The 13,599-nt window shown below is 37.2% G+C and overlaps 1 protein-coding gene across 4 annotated transcripts in view; it reads right to left on the reverse strand.

Annotated features, from left to right (window-relative positions):
• fam13b (family with sequence similarity 13 member B) overlaps nucleotides 1-13,599 on the reverse strand; it is a 62,611-nt gene that overhangs the window by 17,586 nt on the left and 31,426 nt on the right. For all 4 annotated transcript variants that reach the window (XM_048176802.1, XM_048176803.1, XM_048176800.1 and 1 more), the window contains 2 exons: nucleotides 1,442-1,483; nucleotides 76-195 (listed from right to left, as the gene is read on the reverse strand). In XM_048176802.1, the coding sequence (XP_048032759.1) occupies nucleotides 76-195; nucleotides 1,442-1,483 (162 nt within the window). The remainder of the gene's footprint in view (nucleotides 1-75; nucleotides 196-1,441; nucleotides 1,484-13,599) is intronic.

The following is a 13,599-nucleotide window of genomic DNA, read 5'->3' on the forward strand; positions in this document are numbered from 1 at the left end:
CCTGGTAAATTCAGCTAGAAACAAACAAATGCCAGGGTCGGTGTCGGTATGTGTTGCGTTTATTGTCAAACTCACCCTTGAATGGGTTGGGAGTCCAACACCTGACTCTCATAGCTGCCGAGCTCCTTGTCAATTGACGTCTGTAGGTCCAACAAATGCTGTTCCACTGCAGCACGGATGGTCCTCTGGATTATACTGCAAATAAACACATTCAAGACACAACTATTCAAAATGGCTTCCCACTGAGGCCGGAACACGCAGTACCCATATTAATCATTGTTTGACCTATTTAACAAGGTCATCCAAGAAGTTTTCACTGCAAGCTCATCTTTCTAACAAATAGCCCTCCGTCCTGAGCACCACAGATTCTTGTGTCTGAAAATAGACACGTTTTGAGCTTACTAAGACTTTCAGTATTATAACAGCCAAGTCTCTAATGTCTAATGTGTCCTGTATTGAGGCACTGGCTATGTTGAATTCACATGTTTTGTGTGGAACAACAGACCCCCAAGCATGCCTTCCTAACTAACCTCCACGTGATCATCTAGGTGATCACGCAGCCACTGCATGCTCCATATTTCCAACAGTAAATCATTAGAGGAAGGCGTTGTTTGTGCTCTACACCGAAGTGCCGTGGCGGTCTCTGTTTAGATCTGCTCGCTAATGCTTCAGAATTTCAGGACCAGATGCACTAGCTTTGCCTGAAGATGTTCGGTTACAGACACTTTAATGCATTTTCTGCTCCGAGGCCATTTAGAAATTGGATAATATTCTTCCTGCTGCCACAAGTTGCTGCTAGCACTCAAGGCTTCAGTTGAAAAGCCATTCGCCAGTAGGAAACTATAAGCAATTGAATGTGATTTATTCATCGTTCTTAATGTGATGGTGGGTTTCGTTTTATTATGGACACAATTAGTGGAATGTCAGCAATGGATAATTTGGCAGAATTCCACTTTCAATTCTATTTTTCAGAATGCCAAAGTCACAAAGCAAATCGGTCTCTTTGACGGCGAGACAAAGCATGCCTTAGTTATCTGCTTTGAAGACCATAATCACATTGGTTCAGCTTCATTTGGCCTTCTGTCCACCTAAAAGGTCTGTTTCTTGCACATGTGTCCCTTTGAGTTGACAAATCTGATTTAGACTAGAGGATAATTGCATACAGACCAAATTAATCCCAGCTAAATTAACTTCAAATAGACAATTAAAATGGACCTATTGGTCAAAGAAAGGCTTTGTATGCTGTTTATGTCAAGGTTTCATAATAGCGCATATATATATATATATATATATATATATATATATATATATTATATATATATATATATATATATATATATATATATATATATATATATATATATATATATATATATATATATATATATATATATATATATATATTTTTTTTTTTTTAAGAAAAAAAGTAGTAGACACTTACTCAGCAGATCCTGGAAGAATGCTGATGGAAGAAATGTGTGAACTGGAAAGAGAAGAAAAAGAATGAAAAAAACATTAGGAGGATATTAACTGTATGATCTTACCTACTCAGGCTCTTTATCCAATAATGTGCCATCAGGGAAAAGTAGTATCATTTAGCGCACATTTTCTAAGTCACGTACACTGTAAAAAACATTTTTTTTTCATTTCCTGCAAAGGTCACAGGAAACATCAGGAGGGTCAGGAAGTGGGCATCTGAGAGGAATTGTGGGCAGGGTGACTTAGCAGACCCATAAACAAACTCAGACACGCAAGGAACGCTTGCTTGCATAACACTAGTTGACCGCTGCTTGTTAGCACCCGTGTCTGGTTCTGGGGTAGGAACAAATAAGGCCCTGATGGATACAACAGGTGGTTTGCCATAAGTTCTGTGCCATCAGCACACAAACAGAAAGAGGACAAGCGTGAGGTTCAGATCAGCTTTTGAAGTCCTCCGTATCATTTTGCGGCAGCTGTGCGGTGCTATGGTGTAATGTCTTGACCCCTTGAGTTCTTTAGGCTGCTAGGAAGGCTTGTGTTCAACCAGTCATCCCATGAAAAAGGAAAAGCCAGACACCTGACATCATCTAGAAACTACAGTGCATGTAGTGTAGCTAGAAGGTCACAACGTCAAATGATTTCCTGATTTCTAGGATCTGTTCACTTAGGTGTATTATAAATTTGTCAGCAACACAACTACTAGGTTAAATGAATTCATCCCAGATATCTTAATCTAGATCCATGACACATGAAAATGAAGTAAATAGCAAGGCCATTGAAAGGAGGAAGTCATGTGAGGACAGAAACTGCTGCTGGGGCAACTAGACTAGAGAAGCACTTTTTGAAAAATGTCCTTGAGTGTGTTTTTTTTTCTAGTCAGCGCTGAAAAGTGCATTGCTCGATATTGCCAGAGAGAACAAAACCAGCCTTGTTTAAGAGATATTCAGTATCTTGCCCACACAGAGCTCCAGAAGCAGAGATCAGTTACAGTAATGCGTCCACATTACTGTGAAGCACTCTAATAAAGAACCTTGTGTAATGTCTTCCCATTCATTTCCTCTGCTGAAACACCTCACCTGAACTCTAATGTCGATGATTCAGTCTGAGAAACAAATCAAAACTATGGATTTATGATATAGAAAGTTTGTGCGATACTTTGAGACGGTGTTTATTTTATGGTAAATGTACATTGATTCTTATTAAAGCTACAAAAGTTATTCAGTCAAGTGCTGTGAGTGATTTTCTCTTCATCATTTGTTGTTTGATTAACATTAATGACACAGACGGCAGCAGGTTTATTAGGATGCTGTCACTTTAAGACCGAATGCACTGATCTAATATATTGACATACATCCAACTGTTTGTTCACTTAAGACATAACTGACTGTGTTTATGTGAATACTCGCCATATTTTTTTGGTGTGTTTTTGACCATTTTGAATGTATCCAAAGACAAAAGTCACAGAAAGACGCTTATAAGGGAACAGCGTGAGTTCTCTTTGACATCTTAATTTATTTTTGATTTCCATTTTGGCTTCAAACAAATAAAAGATGATGGTAACACTTTAGATTAGGGTCCAATTCTCACTATTAACTAATGATTATCTTTTTTAAACTCCTAATTACTGCTTATTAATAGTTAGTAAGGTTGTTAAATTGAGGTATTGGGTAGGATTAAGGGATGTAGATTATGGTCATGTAGAAAAGGCAATAATATGTGCTTTATAAGTACTAATAAACCACCAGTGATTAAATGGTAAACTTCATGTTGTTTTTCTTAATAGGATGAAAATAATCTGTTATTTAAATGGTGATTAAATTATATAGAAAGTGGTCAAAGAACGCTCCCTTTACAATCGCTAGGGCTGTCAATCAAACAGCGTGAGTTTATCAGTGATTTGCGCCAAAACTCCCGTTTTATTCAACAAATCGCTTACGTTTGCACTGTTAGTTATGATGAAAGCTTTTGTTATAGGGGTGTAACGATATATCGCAGTACGATATTTCGCGATGCAAAAATGTTACGATATGTATCGTAGAGTGATGCCGATACTTTTACGATATGACGGCAGTCTAATCTTATTGGTTGAGCTGCCGATGTGACCTACTCTGCAACATGGAGGTGGCAGTGAGGTTGTCACCACATATTAATGGTGTGTCTCAAACAGCTCTCTAGTTCAGTAAGTGTTTGGCGCACACATCCAATCTTGCAAGCACGTTTCTCACGTCAGTCTCTCGCTTGGTCGCGTGAGAAAAGTCGTGGCTTTCTTTCACCGCAGTGCCACAGCAACAGCTGTGCTCACAGAAAAGCAAAAGATGTTTGCGATGCTTTGCTTTAAGAAGTTCTGTGGGGCCGTTCACATATTGCGTCTTTTCCGCGTGCAAGTCAGGTATTTCAAATGTAGCCGCGCGGCAGGCGATCTCATAATGGGAGCAACGCGGTCGCGACGCGTATGCGGTGTGCTTTCCAGGCACATCGAGATGAAAAATTCCCAACTTTTCAAAATGCCGTAAGTGCACCGCAGGCCATGTGACAAGAATCAACCAATCAGCTATGGCCTTTCCGTAACAAAACATCAAAATCTCAGCCGAACAGCTGATCATAGCTGGACAGGGTGCTTTTTATGTCTTATCTCCATAAATATATCTAGTAGTAAAGGTAATGCAAGGGCTAGAAATCAATTTATCCTTTGCTGAAACTTCCTGATCCTCTTGGAGAGCGCAGTTAATGGTTGCATAGCAACGACCGACGCCACGGGAGCGCAAGCGCTTTGGAAGGAAGAAGCGGTGCTGTCGCGCCTTCCACTCGTTTTTAGACGCGATATGTGAACGGTCCCTTAGGATTCTTAATTCTAAGATCATGTTAAATTTAACATTTTTTTTCAGTTGAATACAGAAGGTTTTTAATAAACCTTGAAATGTTATCTTGTATGTGCAACAAGGAAAATTACTGAAATTTGTTAATGTTTTTTTTTTTAAATAAATCTTGTTTGAATTTCAGTTTCATTTTGTTCAAAATATCGTGATACGTATCGCATCGTGAACTCCGTATCGAGATACGTATCGTATCGTGACCTGAGCATACATTCAATTACACCCCTATTTTGTTAGTATGCAGAAATTGAGTCGATCGCTGTTTTCATGTGCTCAACAACATCGGCTACAATGTTCATCACTGCACATCTAAATACAATGCCATAGATTTAAATGTAATGCTTTTCACAATTAGTTAACCTTGAGAGCTGTAATAGTAAAATCGTGCTAAAAGTTTGAGAGAATAATACTTGGCTATTTCATAGGTAAAGGTGTCAGCCAATCACAGCAGTGGGTGTTTACATTTCAGACATGCCTCTTAAAACAGAGCTTTCAAATAAGAAGGCTAAAATCAGGGTAGGAAAAATGCCTTTTATTTCTAAATTATGACAATTTTCAATGTAAAAAGCATACTAACATTATAAGTGCACCCCATGAAACTTTATAAAACAACAGTTCATGACCCCTTTAAACATTCGGGAGAGATAAGGCTTAAACCTACATTGTCACCAATATATTAGTGTTTCAAAAATCAAAATCCCTGGTCTTGTTGTGAAATGCACATTTTTTAAAAAAAATAGTTTTCATAAACTTTATCCAGTGTCACTCTTTACACATTAACATGAGTTTCATTTCCGAATAGTATCTGGATTTTCCAATGGGTTTCCAGTGTGACTGGACAGAGATCCGACTGCACTTAGTCATGCAAAAAGGAACTCGACATATTTCATGTCGTCTTTGGAAACAGAAAGAAAGAAAAAAAAAAAACAACAACACCAGAGCTGAAGTGTGAATAAAGGAGCCAAAAATAAAGAGCTAAAAGTAATATGCTGTTTCACTATGAGATCAGTTGAGGCTTTAAGATGATTACACACTCCGACTTGGCACTTTATTTTATCAGCAGCATCGAACACACACACACACACACACACACGGAGCAGTCTTTCCCTCCCACACGCACCCTTGAATGCAACTGTGTGTGAATAAAATGCTGCATCATGCAGTGATTCATCAGTTTTACGAGTCTCGTTTTCACCAAACAATCATATTTCAACTCAGCAGTGTTACATAAGTTATTAGGGCTTTCTGTCATGCGATCTGAGAGGCAGTCTTATCTGAGTGTCACATGCAGCCTTGGTCGAAAAACCAATAAACAACAGTCCATCGGGAACAAATCAATCCCCTTCAAGAGTTTCACCCTGAACGACAGCCTTTCCCACAACATCCACAGCTCTTTTTCCACTGAATCACTAGATTCATTACCTGTGGAGAAGGACTTGACAAGCCATGTCTTCGGTTTGGTTCTCGTTGAGGAGCCGTTTTGGTTGTTTACGTTGGGCGTATGGTTATCCTGATTGGGCACTTTGCGGTGCTAAAGTCTGGATGAGCAGGTCAAAGAGCAAACACAGGCTGCCGGCGCTCATTCTGCGGAGTCCTGTATGTGCTGTCTGCCTGTGTGTGGGACTCAGCACTCTGCTAAAAAGTGCTGCAGTGAAAGTGCTGGACTCTTGCTTAAATACACGGCCGTCTGACGCAGTCTTGTCGCTAGTGCTCTGGGCCAATCGCCTCTCCCCACACACACACACACAGACAGACACAGACAGAGCACTCCCTCCCCCCAACTCAAAGTCAAGCCCACACACTCAAACACCTGTTAGATTTTTATATAACCCTGTCACTGTCCAAACTTCAGACAGTCTTCACCGCTTACTGCACTGCCGTTTACAGTTAGGAGACTCACTGTCTGATGAAATTGCATGTAAACACATGAATACAAACATGGATGCCATCCTAAATACATGGCTCAGCCAAAAAATCTGTCATCATCATAACCTATTGGTTATTTTGTGCTGCTTACTAGCAACATTAGTTTTGATTTTTAATGACTTTAAAAAAAAAGAAGTTTCGTCTGCTCACCAAGGCTACATTTATTTAATTAAAAATACAGTAATAACAGTAATATTGTGAAATATTATTACAATTTAAAATAACTGTTTTCTATTTGAATATATTTTACAAAGTAATTTATTCCTGTGATGCAAAGCTGAATTTTCAGCATCAATACTCCAGTCTTTAGTGTCACATGATCCTTCAGAAATAATTCGAATATGCTGATTTGCTGCTCAAGAAACATTTATTATTATTATCAACGCTGAAAACAGTTGTGTACTTTTTTTTTTTTTTCAGGATTATTTGATGAATAGAAAGTTTAAAAGAACAGTATTTATCTGAAATACAAAGCTTTTGTAACATTATTAACACTACTGTTCCAAAGTTTGGGGTCAGTAAGAATTTTTATTTTTATGTTTTTGAAAAGAAATTAAAGAAATTAATACTTTTATTCAGCAAGGATGCATTAAATCGATCAAAAGTGGCAGTAAAGACATTTATAATGTTACAAAAGATTATATTTTAAATAAACACTGTTCTTTTGAACTTTCTATTCATCAAATAATCCTGAAAAAAAAATATTGTACACAAATATTTTGTACAATTGTATGGTAGAATGATTTCTGAAGGATCATGTGACACTGAAGACTGGAGTAATGATGCTGAAAATTCAGCTTTGCATCACAGGAATAAATTACTTTGTAAAATATATTCAAATAGAAAACAATTATTTTAAATTGTAATAATATTTCACAATATTACGGTTTTTATTTTATTTTTAATTAAATAAATGCAGCCTTGGTGAGCAGACGAAACTTAAAACATTAAAAATCTTACCGATCCCAAACTTTTAAACAGTAGCGTATAGCATAAAAGTATATTAGATCAATTTTTATACTTTTTTTCATCTTTTTTTGTGAGCATGGTTATGGGCATGAAAAACAGTGTCCCACTGAATAATGATGCACTGAAATTTCATCATATGAAAATATTTTGAGCACATGACATGGATAAGCTACAACAGGTAAACGTGTCAACCGTCAATTGTCATTTTGATTATCTGAGATCTTTGCAGTATTTAGTTTATGCGTGAACAAAACTTCGCTAAACATTATTTGTAGCGCGCTTCCCATACAATAATCGCAATAAGCTTTGAGTTTTTATATTCTGTCAATTTTTTAACACAATTCAGACAATAAATGTCATTTTGACGCTCTTTAATGTGGTGTGCCAGATCTCTGTACCCATATATAATTATATTGATAAAAAGTTCATATAAAACTTCCTTATGTGCAATTTAAATGTTTAAATTAGGGCTGTCAAAATTATCGCATTACATATGCGATTAATTTTTTCAGCTTAAAATATTTAATACAATTAACACAGCATCATAACTGTGAAGTTATTACAATATAAAAATATTAAAACTAGTGTTTTTAATCACGATTATAGGAAAAAAAAAGTGTTAATTTTTTATGTGCAACTCTTTGTATTTCAGTGTTGATTAGTAAATGAACCTTATTTTCCTGATGACAAAATTGTCATTTTTGTGTGAGCTATGCCTTTAAGATGTACACTCTGTCAACTAACAGACCGGTCAGAGTCTGGTTTCTGCCGGTTGGAGTACGCATCACACTTCCTGGTGTTCTTAAGATGAGCAAGTGTATCAATTAGCAGGAAACAAAATAAGATGCCACTTCAAGAACCAATACAATGACCCAGTTGTCTTCCCCAATGAAATTTTAATGAGATGAGAACGAGAAACCCCTTTAAACATGAGAGACACTGAGAATGGCAGAGTAATAAAGACGTTGTGCTCATGGCAAGTACGTTAATAGATTGGTCACAGGGAGTATCAAATTTCCCAGCGTGTTATGGGTGCTGCTCGACATACTCAGGTGGTAGGATGTCGAAAGACAGGTGAAACCTGATAAATGTGGATGGATGCCTGAGGTAGCACTTAAAAAGAGGAGTGGAAATGATTTATTGCGCTTTCCATGTAAAGTCTGTGCATATAGCCCATGTTGAGTCAACACTGCACTTGTTTTGATGGCTCAGTACAAGAGTGCATGAGAAAATTAGGAGACTTGATACAGAGGGGAGACTCTTAAATCAGCTGACAGAGATCTGACTTGGAGGTCCTAGCATCTCCAATGCCACAATATACCACAACCCTCAAAGTCTTGTGTGCCACAGTGAATAAAGATCTAAGCTTGAAACCAAAAGGTTGTATGTTTGAATTCCACAAAGGCCAACAGGCACTAACCACTAGAGCATGTCTCTGGAAATTTCATATTTATTTAAAGGCCCTAATAAAACAATCATTATTTCCTTTAGGAAACAAAGTTTGGGCTGATCGTTATTAAACTGCCAACAACCTAATCACCAACTTTTAGGGGTAATTAGCATATAGATGGTCTCAACGCTAAAGGCTGGAATAGACTACATGGCTTTTGCCCAGATTTTTTTCTCCTGATTTGCAGTCTGGAGGAGTTGATGCTAATTGCCATCAGTCAGAGCCAGTCTGCAGATTTTGGAAAGCTGTAGTTGAAAGATTTCACAGAAAATCGCATAGTTTATGATGTAGGGCTGCACGAAATATCATTTTAGCATTGATATCGCAATGTGCGCACATGAGATATTCACATCACAGGATGTGTTGATGTCAAGTAGGGATTGTAGTTGATCTGTACAGACCAGGCATCAAAATGCACGTGATTCTAGTATTAATTGCGAAGCTTAACCATCACAGAGCGAAAGTGTATCGTTTGCATGTTTCTTAGGTTCTGTCAGTTTAAACATTCAAGTGATTTTAAAACATTTGAGCGCAAAAACTTGCAAAAGAGAACTCAATTTGGAGCATGACAGCATGCGAACACCAAATTCAGTTCTCTTTCGCCTCTATTTTTTGTGCTTGAACGGACACATACAGGCAAAATTATATCAAAATGCCCGTCTTGGCGAGTATCCTCATAAACCACATTGGCTTATGGCTTACGTGTACGTAAATAATTTGAGAAAGACTACAGATGCATATCATTATATTGGATCCGTGCATTAGCTCTTAAAGTGACAGCAGCCTAATATTCCTGCTGCTGTCTGTGCCATTAATGTTAATCAAACAACTATTATATTTTATTTAAATAGAGTGAAGACTATGCACTGTTATTTCATGCAATTCCTGTACCTGAATATTATTAGACTTACCTGAAAAACAAAGCACTGTTTATTTAATTTGTATCTTCGTTCTATTGCGTTTATCTACGCTTGTAATTTGTTTGTAATTTTAATTAGATTCAATCTCCTACAAAATCACCCCAATTATTCTAGAATGAGAAATTATTTCCAAATAGAGCTATTCAAGTCATCTGGAGAGTTTTAATATCGCAATATATATATAAATCTAAAAAAAAAAAAAATAAATAAATAAATAAATATTGCAATGTCAGTTTTTTCCAGTATCGTGCAGCCCTAGTATTTTTTTTAGCTTCAGACTATGAAGCTACCCAGTCGGAGCACTTCAAACATGTTTGATATTTTGAGCCGATTTTAGATCGGTCTCATGTTTAGGACATCTTGGATTGCACACTTTTTCTGCAGCAGCCTACTCTGTGTCCTTCATTATTTTGCATATGCAACATCAAAGTATATCGTGTATATATATAAACATATTGCCACGTGCAGCTCTGTATTCATTTGGTACACATATGCAAAACTGAAAAACCCATAGCCTAAAATTTCGGTATGAAATAAGGGGCCTGAAAGAGGTCACTGACTCTTCCACCTACAGCAGCCCGACGTTGTGTCGAAAAATGTTCACACGTTCCAAAGCTTGAACAACATGTCTCAAGAACACCAATCTACTGCTGCCTATTTTAGAGCTGTGTGAAAAGTATTTTCCATAGCTGGTGAAGGATACATTGCAGCGCTTATATTTAGCTGAATGTTCGACACCCTTTCAGATTCCACTGGGGCACAATGGGGGCAAGTATAATCACTGCAGGACCCCATCGAAAACAAGTTCTCAAGACACCACCAAATACCCTTTTTCCTCATTTTATCATCTTTAAACACGTATGACTGCCGGTTAACCTGTTTTGACTCCAAGTATATGAGACCATATCTCCACTGATGATTTGATACACAAGCCAAATTATACAGCAATAAAGCAATTTTACAAAACATGATAACAATATAATTGGAAACTCAAAACACAGCTTGGAAAGTATTTATAGCACAGTTCAAAGTAAATTGCATTCTCCAAAGTTAATCATTGATTATTTACTATCCTGACACAGCAAAAATGCCACCTGAGTTCCTCGTAACATATCATAAAAGCCATAAAGTGCTATTTGCAACTGCTGTGAATGACAGGACATTAGAGATAACATCACAGCATCAAAAAATAACAATGCTCCTGTATGCCTCTGTCGTGACATGGCTCATGTCCTTAAGGGGGTTTACGATGTGAAAGCCTTCTTGGCTATATATGGGACATGACATACTTTTTTAAAGGTCCAATTATATTGGCCCTAAAGGATTTTGCAACAAAACAGGCAATTTAGTAATACACGTCTATTTTTCCTCTGTCTTATGGCCATTTCAATTAAATGTGTAGTTTTGCTTATGCCTTTTCTTTAAAAGGGGTCCTTGATTATGATTTTACTTTTTTTTTTTAACTTTAGTTAGTGTGTAATGTTGCGGTTTTGAGCATAAACAACATCTGCAAAGTTACGATGCTCAAAGTTCAATGCAAAGAGAGATATTTCTTTCACAGAAATCACTTTTTAAGGACTACAACAAACAGCTGGTAGGGACTACAATGAGCTTCTTCCCGGGTTAGTGCCATCACTAACCCTAAAATTTACATAAACTCCGCCCCCGAGAACACACAGCAAAGGGCGCGGGGCCATGTTGGGCTGCTTTAGAGAAGAGGAAGAGTTGTTGTAGTAGAGTGTTGTTGTCATGCCGTCATTTTACACCGGACTGCTTCACAAACGAGGGTCAATTCAACGCTCGATTTGCACAAAAGATTAAAATGACGGCACATGTTAGTCGATGAGTTGAATCAACTCCACAGCAACTACATAAATGTATCCACTAACCATTCAGAAACGTCTAAAAGTTGTAACTTCTTCCTGAGTCTCTCCATCAGTGTCGACTCCGGTTTGAACAATGTAAGGCTGAACACCGTTACTGACAATCCTCATTTTGGCTGCGTGAGATTCTCCAGCTTTGTTGTTGTTGAGCTGTTAAAGATCCGCCCTCTTCTGGAAAGGGGGCGGGGAGCAGCAGCTCATTTGCATTTAAAGGGACACACACAAAAACGGCGTGTTTTTGCTCACACCCAAATGAGGTCAAATTTGACAATCTATAATAAATGATCTGTGGGGTATTTTGAGCTGAAACTTCACAGACAAATTCTGGGGACACCAGAGACTTATATTACATCTTGTAAGAGGGCCATTATAAAACAGCACATAGAAAATAAAATATAAAATAATCAAGTATTCAATTAAATAATCATGACAGGCCTAATCGTGCCCTTTATGCATGGTGATTTGGAAGGAAAACTGACGTGCAAATAGTTTCATATATTTGCTTCAACTAGTGGAAAAAATTCCTGGTAAAAATGTCCAAAATAGAAAATGTTTATGTGCTCATATTAATTAGCAGCTTTGCTCTGCCCATTTCCCTGCTGATCATAGTGTTTGCTTGCATCTAACTTAGAATTAACTACAGCAGCTGCCATCCAAAGCTGTTCATGCAGAGACTAAACACTTCAAAGTGGGTAGGATTAGCAAAGTGTACCTAAGATATTATTCTAGTAGACAGACAGGATGTCTGGAGCTTTGCCTCGCACAGAAGATGGTCTGAACTTGTTTTGGTGAGGTATACGGTTTATGCAACATAAATGCACACAATAGCATTGTTTCAAAACCTATTGAGCTGCATACCAAGACGGCATTTTAAGGCATCACACATGCAACCTGGCACAAAGGCCGTTTCAAAAGATAGTCAGTAATATTATGCTGCTTTCTAAGACCTCATCTTGGCCAAATTCTGAGGCAGCAGGACATGTATTCTTCATAAAAAATACTTTTTTCCCCTTTTTTGAAAGAAATGAATACTTCCAACAAGAATGCATTATATTGATCAAAAGTGACAATAAGACTTTTACATTGTTACAAAAGTTCATTCTTTCATTATGAATTCTGTTCTTTGGAACTTTCTGTTAATCAAAGAATTCTAAAAATGTATCACCATTTCCACAAAATTGTTAAGCATCACAAATGTTTATAGCATTGATAATCATAAATGTTTCTTGAGCACCAAATCAACATATTATTATGATTTCTTCCTTTTTAAGTATTGATCTAGTTTTAAATAATAATAAAAAAGTATTTGTTTTATCGCTCATTAGAGTGGCATGTTGTTAGCCTAGCAACGTAAAATGTCACAATCATCAATCAATTATGATTAAAGGTTCTTGTTTTACTGTGGTGCATGTCACTGCTGATGAGTGTTTCATATCATTCACTTCTAAAAACATTTAGAAGGAAGCGGTCAAGGAAAAAACAACAACAACAATAACAGCAACTGAGCCAAAACAAATCAAACATTTCTTGCATTCCTTCCACAAATTACAAATCTTTGTCTCGTTTCAGCAAGGTTGAGGAATTCTCAACTGCGCATGTTGTTTTGACACATGCCAACTCTCATGGCCGTCTGTTTATTAGGATTAAAGGCATTTAATCACCTTAAACAAGGAGCGACTGAGCCAAACACTGTTACCTTATTATCAATGTGTTTCACATTCAAATATGGAGAATTCCTTGTATTTGTAAACATTCTCTGACATTCTATCCATTTAGTCTTAAACGAAAACTATCCAATTTAGCTTGTGTCAGACAGAAACAAGCTACCAATCCATTTTGTGTTACCTTACCAGACACCTCTCGGCAGACTGCCTAATGTCTCATGGCAAGAGTTACAGGTTAATGACAGCCATTAATTATACTCTCCACACCCTTATATACCATGTTTAAAATCTAGAGCATGTCTATAAAAACAGCTACACATAAAAAAAGATGCCAGGCGCATTGACTTGATATGGCTCTGAAGTACTAGCTTTATAACATGACATCAAGGTATAAGGCCGTCTGACATTTAGGTCACTGGAATTTGAAGTCGCCCA

This window comes from Megalobrama amblycephala, linkage group LG23 (genome assembly GCF_018812025.1).
Source record: "Megalobrama amblycephala isolate DHTTF-2021 linkage group LG23, ASM1881202v1, whole genome shotgun sequence".
Taxonomy (NCBI): domain Eukaryota; kingdom Metazoa; phylum Chordata; class Actinopteri; order Cypriniformes; family Xenocyprididae; genus Megalobrama; species Megalobrama amblycephala.